Source organism: Chenopodium quinoa, unplaced genomic scaffold (genome assembly GCF_001683475.1).
Source record: "Chenopodium quinoa cultivar QQ74 unplaced genomic scaffold, ASM168347v1, whole genome shotgun sequence".
NCBI classification, from domain to species: domain Eukaryota; kingdom Viridiplantae; phylum Streptophyta; class Magnoliopsida; order Caryophyllales; family Amaranthaceae; genus Chenopodium; species Chenopodium quinoa.
This window is the reverse complement of record NW_018743391.1, coordinates 22,941-39,498: the sequence shown is the minus strand read 5'-3', so window position 1 is coordinate 39,498 and position 16,558 is coordinate 22,941. Positions and strand designations below refer to the sequence as shown.

At 32.6% G+C, this 16,558-nt stretch overlaps 1 protein-coding gene across 1 annotated transcript; it reads left to right on the top strand.

The window, feature by feature from the left end:
- The first annotated feature begins 4,240 nt into the window (after positions 1-4,240).
- LOC110738606 (5'-nucleotidase domain-containing protein 4-like) lies at positions 4,241-15,080 on the top strand. The gene is made up of 17 exons (XM_021918998.1): positions 4,241-4,772; positions 4,889-4,986; positions 6,105-6,224; positions 7,813-7,902; positions 8,017-8,132; positions 9,637-9,736; positions 10,095-10,166; positions 10,283-10,330; positions 10,414-10,491; positions 10,567-10,686; positions 12,212-12,317; positions 12,476-12,639; positions 12,718-12,852; positions 13,309-13,439; positions 13,830-13,892; positions 14,126-14,204; positions 14,429-15,080. Exons 1-17 carry the CDS (start codon positions 4,493-4,495, stop codon positions 14,480-14,482), a joined length of 1,854 nt encoding a protein of 617 aa, XP_021774690.1. The 5' UTR covers positions 4,241-4,492; the 3' UTR covers positions 14,483-15,080.
- The last annotated feature ends 1,478 nt before the right edge of the window (positions 15,081-16,558 follow it).

The window sequence follows — 16,558 nt, the reverse complement described above, 5'->3', positions numbered from 1 at the left end:
GTGGCGAGAGGTGATTGGTTGGAGGAGAGAGAAGTTGAAGTGGGAGTCAAGTTTGTGGAGCGATTGCTGTTTTCTGTTAAGCACGCGTTAGCTTGTTCCCGCCATGCGTATGGGATGAATCTTGGCCGTTGGATTAGTTGTGAGGGATTTTAATGGTCTGAGATTGATCTGACGTGAATGCCATGTTGGTTGCCATGATGGATATTGTAATAAAGTTTCTATATAAAAGGGAAGGAAAAGCAAAATTGTGATTCTTATTAATTTTTTGGTTTTTTTCTTTTAATTATTTCTAATTTCTTTTTCATTTTTTTTGAGCTCTTTCCCTAAATAATGCTAGCAAAACACCTAATTCCCAAATTACGGTCAATCTTTTATTAATTCCCATTATACCGTCCACGTAAGCTAAAAGAAATAAACCGATTTTTTTTATCGGTCCAGCTATAAACCGCTACTTGTACTCAGAAAACAGCCACTTGAAGTAGCGGCTTTCAAAACTAAAAACCGCTAATTCAGGGCTTGTTTGGAATCAGTTTTAGTTTTCACTTTCCTTTTAAAAAAGACTAAAAACCAAAAACAGGAAATAAGAAAAAGGTGTTTCCACTTTTCTGTTGTCAGTTTTCAAAATTATCATAATTTTAATAAGTTTATATAATTTTTTTATTCATTATGGGACTCATATCATATACTTTTAGAAAACAAAAAACCAAAAAACAGAAAACCATAACTATGCCAAACGAACCTTCAAGTAGCGGTTTATATCAAAACAAAGCATTGCTTTTTAACATGAAGACCAACCGCAAGTTTTAATAATTAATAATTAATAATTAATAATTAATAATTAATAATTAATAATTAATAATTAATAATTAATAATTAATAATTAATAATTAATAATTAATAATTAATAATTAATAATTAATAATTAATAATTAATAATTAATAATTAATAATTAATAATTAATAATTAATAATTAATAATTAATAATTAATAATTAATAATTAATAATTAATAATTAATAATTAATAATTAATAATTAATAATTAATAATTAATAATTAATAATTAATAATTAATAATTAATAATTAATAATTAATAATTAATAATTAATAATTAATAATTAATAATTAATAATTAATAATTAATAATTAATAATTAATAATTAATAATTAATAATTAATAATTAATAATTAATAATTAATAATTAATAATTAATAATTAATAATTAATAATTAATAATTAATAATTAATAATTAATAATTAATAATTAATAATTAATAATTAATAATTAATAATTAATAATTAATAATTAATAATTAATAATTAATAATTAATAATTAATAATTAATAATTAATAATTAATAATTAATAATTAATAATTAATAATTAATAATTAATAATTACCAGTTCCTTGCCTACTTTCAGCATTATATTCAGCAAACTGAAAAGGCAAATTATTTAAAAAGTTAGAAGTGTGTGATTTGTTCTTCAACTAGCTAGTCATTTCTATGGAAAATTCAATCAACAAATTAAAATTTCGTTGATTGAATTTCATTCCCATCAACTTTTGTGCCTTTTAAATTTTTAGTCTCTAATTATACTTTCTCTTTCTAATTGACAATTATCATAAGCACAACTGCTTTCTTTTTCTTTCACAAATTAGGAAAGAAGATTTATTAAAGTAGTTTTTTTTTTTATTATTATTTTTTATTTATTTATTAATGTTCATTTTCATTTTGATAAATGTTCATTTTCATATTGATACATGATCATTTCATTTAATATATATTTTTTTGCTTTATTGATATATACATGGTGTATGTTCACGTATTAATAAATGTTCATTTTCGTATTGATAAATATTCTTTTTTATTTTGATAAGTTAGTTATTTCAATTTTGATAGGCATTCATTCACATTTTGTAAATAATGTGCATTGATTGTTACAAATACTTTTTTGTTATGTACAGTATGGAGTAGTAAGTAATTAAGTATATATAGTACTTACTACTTAGCTTGCTTCCTTGTATGTCACACCTAACACAAAAATATATTTTATGCAAGACTAAAAAGGTGAGCAGAGCTTTAGATGTTTAACCACATATATTTCATAATCATTAATTTTTATGCCAAGTTCTTTATCATTCCAATATATGCTCATTTATATATGAGTAGATGCTCATTTACATATTTTGTTGTTCATGTCACTTTCTATACTTTTTCAGGTTCATTTTTACGTTTGTTTTTTTTTTTTAAAAATAATAATTTTTCATGTGTTATTTTTCATATCATATATGTATATAGAGCGTCAAATGTTCAAATTTACTATATTTAAACTAATTATTATAAATAAATTATTTGATGTTCTTATCAAAGTCTTGTGCTCATTCTCATATAGATACATAGCCACGATATTAATAGATGTATATTTTGAATTTTTAGTAGATGTTTATACAGATATTATTACAATTGTTCAATCCCATAATTTAAATGCACAATCAAGATATTTGTTAAGTTTTTGTTTGAATTTCATACGTACTGACACTTTAATAAATGTTCATTCTTGTATAGAAATATTATCATTTAGAAATGGATGCATGTTCATTGTCATATTAATTGATACATGTACATTAAGTTATTGAGTTATAGATATATTGACAATACAGTTAAAGCAATAGCCATATGAGAACAAAGTAATTGCACAACCTATAGTGTATCTATTAAAATACGAAAAAAATCTTTTTGTTGAGTGTTCATTTTCAATTTGATAAATGTTCATTATATATTAGCATATGACCATTCACATATTAATAGACAATCATTAGAGTTCTGATAAATGATATTTTCATATTAAAAATATGATCATTTCTATATTGCTAAATGTTCATTCATATATTGATGGTTTGTACATATATTGGCTAATGTTCATATTTATTCACTTTAATAAATATTTATCTACATTTTTATTAAATGTTCAATTTCAAATTTAATGATATTCATCCAAATTTTAATACTAGTTGAACTTCAAATGTTAATTACTTTCAAACATCCACATTTATTTATTTCGTATATTATAAATATATAATGACCAATTTATCCTAAGATATAAGTACATGTGCATTTTTAAAGGCAAATATGTATATATTAGAAGCTTATTATGTTCATCTTAGGGAAAGATGTCCCAAATTGCCAGCCAATTCGTCAACAAAAAAAAATTTATTAAATTAATACTTAAAAATTTAAATTCTAAGAGTGAAATGGATAAAGTAGTGATTGAGTTAGTGACACACCAACCTTTTATGGGATGATCTCCATCCTAAACACTATTCATATTAGGAAAGTAACATGTTCATAAATAAAATAAAAAATGTTTAGAAATCTAAACAACTTGAAGTAATGATTTAACATTTTTTTTTTAACATTTTCTTGAACAATTGTATAATCCGAATATGTACATTTTTAATATACTAGGATTTTCAATTTAAAAGACAAATATATATGTAAATTTTGGAAGCTGATATTATGATTATTTCTAATTTACAAATTCCTTCTCATAAAGTTTTTAGAACTCCTGCAAACAACCTTTCTAAAAAATTTATATAAAAAGTATTGAATTTTTTTTATTATATACAGATGTTCATTTTCATATTAATACATGCTCATTTTATTTTTATTCATGATAATTTCATACTAAACAATTACATGCATTTTATTTAAATGAACATTTACATATATTTAAAGGTTCATTTTGATACTAAAACACTTATTTATCATGTACTGTATTAGTTATATTTATAAAATTTATTATATTATGTAACAATGAACATTTACGCATATAAAAATGAACATTAAAATAATACATATTCATAATACTAAATCTTCATTTGCATATTATTGAATATTTTACAATTAGCATATTTTATTATTTTTATGTTATTAACTTTTAGATATGGAGTACTTAGTTTTTAATTGAAAGATGTTTTTTTTTCATTGGTCAATGAATAAATTTGCAACTGAAATTAAAGTGAAGTGAACAGCTCCGTAGACTGAACTAAATTGATTGGAACTAAACGGAACTAAACTGAAATTAAAGTGAAGTGAACAACTCCGTAGACTGAACTAAATTGATTGAAACTAAACGGAACTAAACTGAAATTAAAGTGAAGTGAACAGCTCCGTAGACAATAAATACTCCATTGTCCGTACTTCATCATTGACCTCTAGTCCACAATAAACCCACCATACTCATGCCTGAATTCTCAATGTCACATCACCTTAGATATTTTTTTATCATTATCAAAGCATAAGTAACAAATGCAACCAACAAAAGCATAAAAATCCAGAATTTAAAGAAGAGAACATTTTCAATTCATCTTTACCAAATCCCAATTATTCCCAAGTAATACTACAAATTTCAAACACTACTACTCCAAATCCCAATCTTTTTAGACTTTGAAACAACAATTTCTCAAATTTTCTGCCATTACCAAAAATAATGCAAACTCCATTGCAGTGGCAAACTGGTTCTTACCAATTTACCAAGTTTTCCCCACTTACAACAATGGTGGCATCATCATCCTTTACTCCCATCTTTTCTCCGTTCACTGCATTTTCAGCCAACCCCAGAAAGCTGACGCCTTTTAGGTGTGTTGCCGGGGAGAAGGCGGCTGTTACGACGGGCCCGGCTTTCTCTGTCACGCCGAGTAATAAGTCTGATGTTGATTATTTAGGAGAGAGCACTAAAGGGGACTTTAATGTCAATTTTGACAATTTTGGTATGGAATCATACTGATTTAATTCAAGATTTTAGGGTGTTTGATTGTTTGTTTTAATGGGTTTTTGTTGTTGGATTATTGCTGAATTTTGAAATTTGAAATTTGGGGGTTTATAGGTGGTAAAAGACAGGCTGGTATGGAAGGTCCTATTGAGGAATTAGCTAAATTGGAAGCTGATGAAGCTGAGAGGTTGCTTCGTGACTTGGGAATTCCGGTAAATGTTTGCTCCTTTGTGTGTGTATGACCTATATGTGTGTATGTGTGCCAGCGCGTTGTGTTGATTATTTTGTGTGGGAGGTGGGTGTATTGCATGATTTCAAGTTGAGTAATTTAGTTGGGGAAGTGATGTTTGTGCAAGAAACTCGGGTTTTTGATAGCGTGTGCATCTATAGGCGCATTTGCCTTATCCTGAACCTTAGAAAGAAAGAGAAGAAAAGGCTGCATAGTTATGATTGTGCATTGCAACTTGGCATATTGGCAATTCTCTGAATTGAAGGTTTCCAAGCTGACAGTAAAGTTTATATTTGTTCTTAAACAAGAGTTTTCCAGGTTTGATAAAAGTGTATTAAAAGGTCATGAACAACATGTTCATAATGTTTTTGAACCTGGCATGTCTAAGAATTGGAGGTTTATTCTAGTAGGAACCGGAAATGGGGCAGGTAATCTGATTTGTAGACTTCTTTTTCTGTTTTGGGGGGAAGGTAATCAGATTTGTAGGCTTGTTTGTTCTTTTCCGGGAGGAAGGATGGGGTGTGGAAAGGGGTAAATTTGAGAGTTACATGAACTTCATCCTTGTTTACCTTTTCCGAGATATCTGTTTCTTCTGAATTTAGGATACAGTAGGTGCTGCAAAGCGTTAGTTACCCATATGATGTGTTATGATGATGCTTGGAAGCATTTTCTAATTCCTATTGCCATGGACTTTTAAGCTCTTGTCAGTAGTTTATACTATATTTGGGTGAGAAGAATCTTTTTATTTCATGGCTTGGGCCTAAGCCTTTTTTTGGTTGCTGCATGGGATATTGATGCGTATCCCTCTTAACATACCTAATATAGTGTTCATGTAAAATTGTTGTTACTGTGCTAGTATTGATATTATTGACTTATGAGACAAGTATTTCTGTGATATGCCACTGTTAATTTGTAGATATTTTTATAATTCATTGTCCCAAGTACCCCTTCCCCTCTTTGCTAAGTTTTCCCTTGTCTTCATCATCAAATTTTCTCTTTCCTGAAATTCTTAGAGAGCTATTGAACCATGATTTCAAATATTTGTTGGAAGGTCTTACGGTGCATTGGTGCCTATAAACTTTCTCTGTGGTTATTTTGCAGGCTCCCTTTTCTGCTACACATTCTCCTCGTGGTATATTTTGCACGCGTACATTGAATCTTCGGTCAATAAGTGCTATTGGATATGACATGGACTACACCTTGATGCATTATAATGTCATGGTACTCTCTACTAATTTAAATCATCTCTTGGCTCTTAGTAGAATTAGCTTATCAATTTTGAGATGTTTTGTCCGCCTCAATTGTATGTGGTTGTGGAATTGCATTTTGCTGCAAATTACTATGTATATGTATAATGAGCATTAGTTGCATCTTAGTTAGCTCTTATAGTTATTTATATGTCCTCACATCTGCTTGTACTGTTACAGCTCTTTAAGGGTTTTTTAATTACTACGTCTGGTACCTTTATTATAGTTTACTTAGTGAGCTTCTCTTTCTTGAACTTTCTTTGTGGCTTTTTTTTTTTCTTCCTAAAATGGGCTTCTCTATCAGTATTTAACTCGTTAACAGTAAACCATGTACTCTTACACCTCTCTTGCCAAAGCTGGGATCCATTCTAGTTAATTTTCAGCTTTAGTTGACTTCTTAGGCAAGTTTATAGAAAATTTAGGAGAAAATTGGCCTCGCCTAAAAAACTTGCTTCTTCCTCTCTTTCATAACCACAACACATGGAATTTTGCACTATTCACACAAGCTCCTTTTGTGATTTATATGTTGGGAAAATATAGTCATGTGGGATCTTGTTAGATTTGTGTTAACATATACTTTCGAAATATCAGCTTTTTTTTGTATTTTTTGCTAAAAGGTAATTAAAGAAATCATTGGCACTGGCAAGCGTGTAACTCCCAACGTTGCATCAAAAAAAGAGAGGAAGTAATTTTTTATTTGGAGTGACTAGCCTCTCTCAAGCAATCCCCCATCTTAAAAAAAATTATGAGCCACTTCATTCACATGGGGCATGTATGTATACTCTGGCTCTATTCGTAAAACTTTGTTGCAGCTGTGTTCTTAGGCACATCCAAGCTCTTTTTATTTCTTTGCTAGCTTTCCTACATTTGGTGATCAACACTCACATTTCTGATCAGGTTGGGGCTTGTGATGGTTGTGGGGTAGGGGTACAACCTATCTATTTCTTAGAGGAAGGAACAATTTTTTTGAAAGGAACATATTCATATTCTTCCATTGCTAATTCCTTGAGTATCAAGCTATGCTCTTAACTGCATACAGTAAACTACATTTGGCACAATAATATGAACTATGGAAAATATAAGTTTATGTGAATGAATTTGCATAGGCTTGTCTCCATTTCTGATTAAAGAAGTATGATAAACAACAATGTACAGGACTACAGGTATTTTATCAAGCCAGTTACTGCTTAATAAAACATGCTCTTACAAAGCAAAAACACACTCCCACATATGTACATGTGGCCATGTGCACATACATACATAGACACACACTGAGAAATGTGGAGTGTGGTTGGTACGGATATCTAATCTAGGCAGCAGTTGGGATTTTGTGGAACATCTGAACAAAATAGGTGAAGTCACTCTTTCAGCTCTTTGGGTGTTCTATTGTGCTTCAGAATTAGGGGTGTTTGGATGCCGAGCTTTCACTGATAGTATGGAGATTGAATAGCATATACTTCTTATTTGGCATCAAGTTTTGACTCAACATATTTTGGCTAGACCTTTCCTTGAATCAAATTGATAGTCAGCTCTAATCCTACCGTATGACTTTTGTGCTCTAGGCCTGGGAAGGGCGAGCGTATGATTATTGCATGGAGAACTTGAAGAATGTGGGGTTTCCTGTTGATGGTCTTTCCTTTGATCCAAACTTGGTAAGCCTTTTTTTGGTTATGCAGAATAACAGATAAGCTATTATGCGTGATACTAATCAGATTGCATCTATGGATTGTGTGCTTTGGCTTGCATCATCTTTTCATTCTTGCTAGGTTATCAGAGGCCTTGTCATAGATAAAGAGAAAGGCAACCTAGTTAAGGCAGATCGATTTGGTTATATAAAGAGGGCTATGCATGGAACAACAATGCTATCGACAAGAGCTGTGAGGTAACCACAAACTTTCCTTGAGACCGTTTCTGTTGAAAATTGAAATAGTTTTGATTCTGTCTTCTTTATTCACTTGATTGGGAGGGATTGAGAATTGGTGTTAATTTTGTTTCTTTTTTCTTTTATTGTTACTTCCGCCGTTTCTTTTTAGTTGCATCACTTTCCTAAAACAGAAGTTTCAAATTAGTTGCATCACTTTCCTTTTTAATTAATAAACTCTCTATCTCTCTCTTATCACATGGGTCCATTTTTTATTATCTCATCTCCAAAAATTGCCTAGGAGTTCGCAATTTGGAAATGTGATGCAACTAATTTGGGTGGGAGGGAGAGGGATGGTTGGGTAGAGAGGAGGAAGGGGAGGAATGGGGGTGGCTTTTATATACATTTCAATAATAATAATGTATACACTGTACTACTTTGTGAGGAGTGAATACTAGTTTTTTATTTTTGTTTTTTGAAAGAAAGGAAACCTCTTTAGAGCAACGATTTACCCATACTTGCTCAATACCAATGGCCACTAGCTTGGTGAGGTGGTGGGCAACATGATTCTCATCCCTATTAACCTGTATCCACTTAAGATAAGTAAATTTTTTTGCTAAAAATAGAGAATATCCTCAAGAACTAAATCTAGATGTTCTATGACAAAGATAGAGCTTTAGAGGTGATTCATGATAACCTGGCTATCAGACTAAAAAACTACCTTCTCCGTTCCTTATCTACTTGCCAAGTTCACAGCCATAGCCATAGCCTTGCATTTCACTACCTCAGGTGGCCATCTGGAACTTTAGATATTAGTATCCTTGACGGGGTTCTTGTTTACATTGTATGAATGAGCAACTGCTGATAAATTTGAGTCTAGATCTTATCATATAGTGATGTCATAGTGATGTTTCAAATAGCCTTTACTTTGTGGCATAAATTGCAATCCTCCTTGCCAAGTGCTAACTAATGTTTGTGGCCTGCTACTTTGAAGTACTTGTAGAAGCTACTGATCAATTTGTTGGCCATAGCTTCTTGTGCTCTACCTTTGAAATTTAAACTCAAGTGTTGGGGGTGTTGGGGTTAAGGATCTTCTCTGCAGGTTGGACTACTATGTTTCTGTTCTTGTTCGTGGCTGTTTGGGATTGTGTGATTCTTTAGGCTTCAGTTCTTATAAATTGGCTGCAATCAGATTAGCTCATAAATAATTATGAAATTATAAAGATCGTGTACAAAGAGCTTAGTGCGTATTTTTTGTATCTAAATAGAACTGTGTTTTTGTTACCAGTAGGTAGTTGGTCATGGTTGATTACTTTGAGGTGCAATCTACTTAGATTTTGTGTATCCATTTCTAATTGATAAGATGCTAACTAGCGTACCTAGAGTCGAGGTAGAGCTTATACTGGCAAGTGTATGTTGCACACTGAAGCTACATATTCCCTGTTGTGGTTTCTGCTAACTATATTATGCATTATTCTATGATGTTTTTGATTTTTAATGGTTTTTATTCTTCCATGCAAGGAAGTGAAATATACGGGAGGGAGCTGGTTGATCTAAGGAATGAGAGTAGATGGGAATTTCTTAATACACTCTTCTCTGTTTCAGAAGCAGTAGCTTATATGCAGGTTTTCAATTCTCTCTGATCTCAACTGCTACTCTGGAGTATATTTCTTTTTTGGTTGGCTCCTGCCAAGTCATTATATTGATAAGACCAATCTTTTGTATGCAGTAATTACTTTTTCTTCACTTTGCCTCTTGACTTAAGTTTGCATCCTTTGCTGTCCTCTTGATTAGTTTGCTAATATTTATGTCAATATGTTGCTTGTTGGATACTTCAATACGTGAAAATATGTTTCGTCTTTGTAGTCCTTTGTCTCTCTAGAGGGATGAGCAGTGTGCCAATAGAAAGATGATTTATTTTTCTATGATATATTTGTAGCTATTAGTTTTCAATTTGTTGATTGAAAATATTTTTGAATGCAGCTGGTTGACAGGCTAGATGAAGGTGCAGTTGAAGCTGCGATTGGTCCACTTGATTATAAGGGGCTTTACAAGGTAATATCCTGCTTAATTTTTTTTTCCCCCTTTTTTTTTGTTTTTCCCCCTTTTTACTACTAAGGCGATTTATAATAATTTTTTCACATGTTTGACACTTAATGTATATTTTACAGGCTGTTGGAAAGGCCTTGTTCAGAGCACATGTCGAAGGACAACTTAAGGTGGTCATGTTCCTGTTCATCTATTTACATCTTTCTGAAAATGGCTATAGAAATTTCAGCTGAATCCGTAAATTTCCTTGCAGAGTGAGATTATGTCAAAGCCTGAACTCTTTGTAGAGCCTGATCCAGATCTGCCTTTGGCTCTCCTAGATCAAAAGGAGGTATGGATTTTCTTAATTAAATTTTATTACCCATTGTGAGCTGTGATCTAATGATGCTCTACTTAATTTAATCAGGCTGGTAAAAAGCTTCTGCTGATAACCAACTCGGATTTTCATTATACCGACAAAATGATGCGACATTCCTTCAACCGATTTCTTCCTAATGACATGGATTGGCGAGATCTTTTTGACATGGTATGCTTATTTGGGACATACCTTTGTATTTTGCTCTGTTAGTATTTAATGGTGCTATTGCACATAACTCCTTGAAAGTTTTGGATAGCACTTGCCTTTCCTTGGAAAATTAAGCCTTTGTACTCCAACCATCTTTAGTTCTTTACTGTATATGTGGTTACTGTTGACATTTATCCAACCCTGAAGAAATTGTCCACTAAAGAAGTGCTTGTTGAAATACTGATTTTTATCGAAGCTCTAAATTTGTATTATTTTTGGTTCTCAGGAGACTATGTTTCTGTGAGACTAATGGTGTGTTCTATTCACCCGATTTTCAGTTATAGAACTTAACTGAACATATATGAACATATTAGAACGTACTTCAGCTGTTTCTATGAGACTTGGTGTGTTCTGGTCATCCAATTTTCAGTTATGGAACTTATCTGAACACATATGCTCTTATTAGAACATATATTAGTTGTAAATTGAACTTGCCTTATACTTGGTTGTGTTGTGTACTCATTTTTCCTACCCTTCCTTTCTAAAGACTATGACCAAATTTTCTATGCACTATGGCTGAACATTGTGATATCTTTCTCAGGAGCATAATGTATCATTTTTGCTGCAGGTTTATTATATCCTCTGATGGTTTGATGCTATTATATTTAAAACATGTACTTCCTCCCTTTCACTAAAATAGCAACAATTTGACTTATACGCTATTTACATACTTTGTTCTGACTTTTGTGATTTATATATAGTCATGTGGGATCTTGTTAGATTCTCCTCAATTTATACTTTCACAGTATCAAAATTTTATAATCTTCACTTATTGATGATTACAGATATTAGTGATTGATATAATGCATTGGCAAGCATGAAGTGAGAAGTGTTGCAATTTTAGTGAAACGGAGGAAGTATTAAACTAAAAATGACAGCTTTAGTAATTGGTAAAACTGCTCCACCAAAATTTGTTCTGTCCTATTAAGTCAAATTTCAAAATTCAAACTAAGAGTATATGCCTTCTTCGTGGTAGAATTCATAAACCCGTATGTGTCCTATTAATTAAGTCAACCTGCAAACTAAAAATATTTTGCAACCACCCACCAAGAGAACACAAGAAAACTAAATGTTTTGATGAGAAAGCTTCTAGGCAACTTGAACTCTTGAATAGTGGGTGAGTGATGATCAGTGGATCTTTACTGTCTAGATCTGTGAAAAAATAAACCTGGATCTTCTCCAGTGAGATGGTAGTTGATGTAGTGATGTATATGAACCTGAAATGCAGATTGCAGCTTTTTGTTAAATTGTACTAGGCTGTAAAGCGTAAACTGAAACTGCAGAACTGGATGCAAATCATGCTGTGTAAGTATACTTTGGTGCAGTTGGTTTGTGGCTTAGGCCATACATTTCTTTCCTCTAAGTAAATTGTTCAATTTGAAATTATTGCTTGAAATGCTGCTGTGATGGATTATCTTCTTTATTTGTGATAGAGCTCTATCATAAATGTGTTCTTTCGTAACTTTTGCTTTATTGTCCTCTGAAGGTGATAGTCTCTGCCAGAAAGCCAGAATTTTTTCAAATGTCACACCCAATGTATGAAGTGGTGACTGGAGAAGGCTTAATGCGTCCTTGTTTTAAAGCATGTACAGGTGACGTGTACACTTTATTTTGTTATACATCCTGATAAGTGACATGGATTTTTTTTCCTTAAGTTGCAGTATATAAATTGTTTGAATATGATATAATCTCGTGTATTCTATATATATTTTTTATCTAACTGCTTGGTAATATTTCGCTATGTATGCAGGGGGTCTGTATTCAGGTGGTAGTGCCCAAATGGTTGAAAGCTCTCTTGGTGTTCAAGGAGATGAAATATTATATGTTGGTGACCATATATATACAGATGTAAGCCAATCCAAAGTTCACTTGCGGTGGCGTACGGCATTGATTTGCCGAGAACTTGAAGATGAGGTTAATATATAAAAAGTCCCTGCCTTTTTTTATTTATTTACGATGACAGCTTAACTGATCTAAAATTCTCATTTGTAGTATACTGCATTGATTGGTAGCCGAGCTCATCGAGCCTCTTTGATAGAGTTGATAAATCAGAAGGAAGTTCTTGGAGATCTTTTCAACCAACTTCGCCTTGCTCTTCAGAGGCGAATGAAAGATCGACCTGCACAGGTATCTTTTCGTCTTTATTTGTTGCAATTTTAGCATTTCAAACACCTCTTCTTTAAAAAGAGGGAGGAACATGGTTAACAAATAGCTCAATAAGGGAGAAGGGCTTACACGTTGTGGCCAATCATTGGGTGGGTGAATAAGTGTTCTAGAGTTACTGTATATGCATAGCTGATGACTTGATGTCATTGGTGTTCTAAATGTTTCTTGCAAACTCTTGCAGCTTCTATGCTCAAATACTCACTGCCTGAACCCAGCATGGGAAAAAAAAAAAATCCTGTGCTTGTTTTTGGCTCTCTCTGGGTTGCAACTATATAATCAGTTTCAACTGTAATTAAGGATACTTTGTTAATTAAGGATCATGATGAAGTTGAATGCCCGGAAATTCAGGCATGATACAAAGTAAAACCTTTATCAAATTATTAGTCTTATTCTAACCATAAACTTATGGCCTTGCAGACATTTGCTGCAACCAAACTGGATGATAAAGAACTCACAGAAAGCATGCAGAAGCTGCTTATTGTCATGCAAAAACTAGATGAGAAGATTGCACCGATGTTGGAAACGGATGGAGAGCTTTTTAATAAAAGGTATAAGATCTCAAGAGCTGTAGGATTTAGTCATGCTGTATGTGGGGTTGGTCTCAGTGGCTGCTGGCTGATTAGGGCTTACTGTATTGGCCCAGCTCACCAGCGCAAAAAAAGAAAACAAAAGAATCTGACAAATGAGATTTAACCCAGCTTGTTTCAGGAAAAAAAAAAGAAAAAAAAGAAAAAAGAAAAAGAAAAAAGAAAAAAAAGATGTAACCCAGCTTTCACGATATGCAAATTGGTTGTATGATATGATTCCTGCAAACATATTAGCTTGACTTAAGCCTTCACTTATTGAAATAGTGCTATTAGTCCATGCCCTTTTATACTAATGCAAGCGTATTTTTTGGGACTTTGACATGAAATTTACTTTTTAACCCCTTGAATCAGGTGGGGTTTTCTTTCTCGTGCAGGCCTTTGGGATAAAAGCCACTTAATGAGGCAAATTGAGAAGTATGTTTCTCTCCCTGTTGATTTTTATTTTTATTTTTAATTTTTTCAATCAAACTGGTCTATTCCTGGGGGAGAGGGGTGAATAAATGTTCCTGTCCATAGGCTTTATTTTTGTAAAAAGATGGAGTTTTCTTTTTTTAATTGTTATTGGGGCAGCTGTTGTTCTTTACTTCGTATCTTGTTGGCTTTACGTGGGCTGACTTGCATGTTCCTTGTTTAATTGCCAAATACAGATATGCTGATATATATACATCTAGAGTCTCAAATTTCCTTCACTACACCCCGTTCATGTATTTCCGCTCACAAGAACAGGTAATCCTTTATTCCTTTCCTGTCTGTAATATGTTTTGCTGTGTTTGCATGTTTGATAATCCTGCATTCCTGCTGATTTGTCTACTAAACATTCTTTCGAGCTTTCAATTCAGAGTGGCTTTTAGCCTTTTACGCTATTCAAATTCTCTGCAATATTTGGGACTATTTTCTTGCAAATGTGTCCTAAAAAACGTTCTGATTTCAAGTATCCCTTTTTGCTGCAGAACCTAGCTCATGATTCCTATTCCTTCTATTGTACACATTCTGACGAGGAATAGAACAGCATGTTCTCATTGTAACAGTAGTATCCAATCTGACCAAGAACTTGATGCACCTTTGTTTTTTACTAGTTATGGAAAGCGACGTGGAAAATGTAGATGATGTAACATAATTGTATCCATTCATATCAGTTATTGGACAGGCAGCCAGTCATAATAAGCTTGTTAGTGCATGAATAGGTTGGTCAGTAGCATTTGGTTATGGCTTTAGCACATAAAATTATCAGTTCGATCTGTGTAAACTATAGCTCTTCTTCTCTCCATTAATTCTGGCTCTCCACATAAGTTATAGATCGATCTGCATAGATTCAGCCCATCTTTATCTCCATGCCTGGCCCTGTATGGGATCAGACGTTCAGTCCTAGAAAGTAGTATTTATTCACTAATCAAATGGAGCTGCACTCTTCTGATATAAAATTATACTTGAATAAAAGAGGGAGATTATATGATATGCCCAAGTTTTCTTTAGTATGGATGCTAGTTTGCAACTTCCACAGGTATAATCGTGATGGGAGTTGCTCTGTGGGTGCTGTAATATATATACAATATCTAAGGACTTTTGTTTATAACGTTTTTGTAACACAGCATGTCGTTTTATAAGTTTACTATCGCAAATTTATCTTGTGTAAAAGAAATAAGCTTGCACACACCATTCATCTTACTGAAGTTCGGAGTTCGGATACTTCTATAAATCAATTCAATTACCTGGTGCAATGGCTCGTAAATTGGAGGAGAGATTCCATGGAGTCTCTTTCTTGCCATCGTCTCTCAAAGTCTCAATTCCGACGGTTAATTATTGAAGTTTTAAGCTTCCACACTAAGTCATGGCTACCAATCTCAAAAATTAAGTAAAGGTAATTTTTTATCTTGTTTGATTTATTAATGTAAGGACATAAGGTAACTTCTTGACCTTGCATTTTAAGATGGAGCTGCACTCTTCTGATATAAAATTATACTTGAATAGGAGGTTAAATGTTTTTTTTTTTATTATTTTTTTTATTTTTTTTTTGAGGGAAAGGAGATAAAATAATTTAACCATTATTAAATTGGAAAATTTGGTAAAAATAATCTCAACTTTTGTTGGTTCGCTCAAAATAATCCTAATTTTGGATTATTTCTAATAATCCAAACTTAGAGGGTTATTTGCTCAAAATAGTCCCATATTACCGGTAACTTGTTAGAGTGTTTTTTTTTAGGTACACCGTACACGTTTCATCACATGATTTGTGAAAAACATATAAAAAAAATAAAAAAATAATAAACTTTTAAAAAAAAAACCAAAAAACAACCTCATCCACCACCAACTTCCCAACAGCTGCCTCCTCCAACCGCCCAGAACCTCGATCTCTCGCCCTAATCGCTGCCGCGCCCAGAACCCCTCTCCCCCGCACCGACTCCGACGCTGCCACTCCCCCCTAAACCAACAAAACCCCCACCGAAATTAGGGGTGTCCATAATTCGGATAAAAACCGAAATCCAATCCAATCCAATCCAAACCGAATTATCAATTTGGATCGGATTGAGATTTTTTGGAAATTCGGATTTTCGGATTGGATCGGATTGACCCTAATTGGATCCAATCCAAACCAAAAACCGAATTGTAAAATTAAGCTTGTATATTTTGAAGTTTAGCTCAAATACATAATACTACATAAAATAAATTAGAGAGACTTTGTATTAATTAATTAATGACTTAACGTTTAACTGTGTATTTTAATCATGATTTTGAAGACTTTTATTTATAGTAAAGCTTTATTTTTATAATTGTATTAGGCGCTAAAAAAATAATGTATTATAATTCGGATTTTCGGATCAGATCCAAATAACCGAATTTTAATTCGGATTGGATCAAGAGAGAAATTCGGATCGGATCGGATTGGAAAATTGAAAACCGAATTATATTTCGGATTGGATTGGATTTGGACTAAATCCAAACCGAAAACCGAACATACACCCCTAACCGAAATAAACCTTCTAATGGGCTCTCTCCCACTCCGAAACCCTAGCGACTAGGGTTCCAAGGATGGGGATGGTCGTTTGGAGGGTTTTGCGGTGGGGCTGGGTGGTTTTAAGGAA

Bases quoted from the DNA above. Each gene is read 5' to 3' on its own strand.
- LOC110738606 (XM_021918998.1), top strand. From the start codon at position 4,493: ATGCAAACTCCATTGCAGTGGCAAACTGGTTCTTACCAATTTACCAAG. The intron at 8,133-9,636 runs GTAACCACAAAC...CATGCAAGGAAG, and splicing joins CTATCGACAAGAGCTGTGAG to TGAAATATACGGGAGGGAGC. The intron at 14,205-14,428 runs GTAATCCTTTAT...TTTTTGCTGCAG, and splicing joins ATTTCCGCTCACAAGAACAG to AACCTAGCTCATGATTCCTA.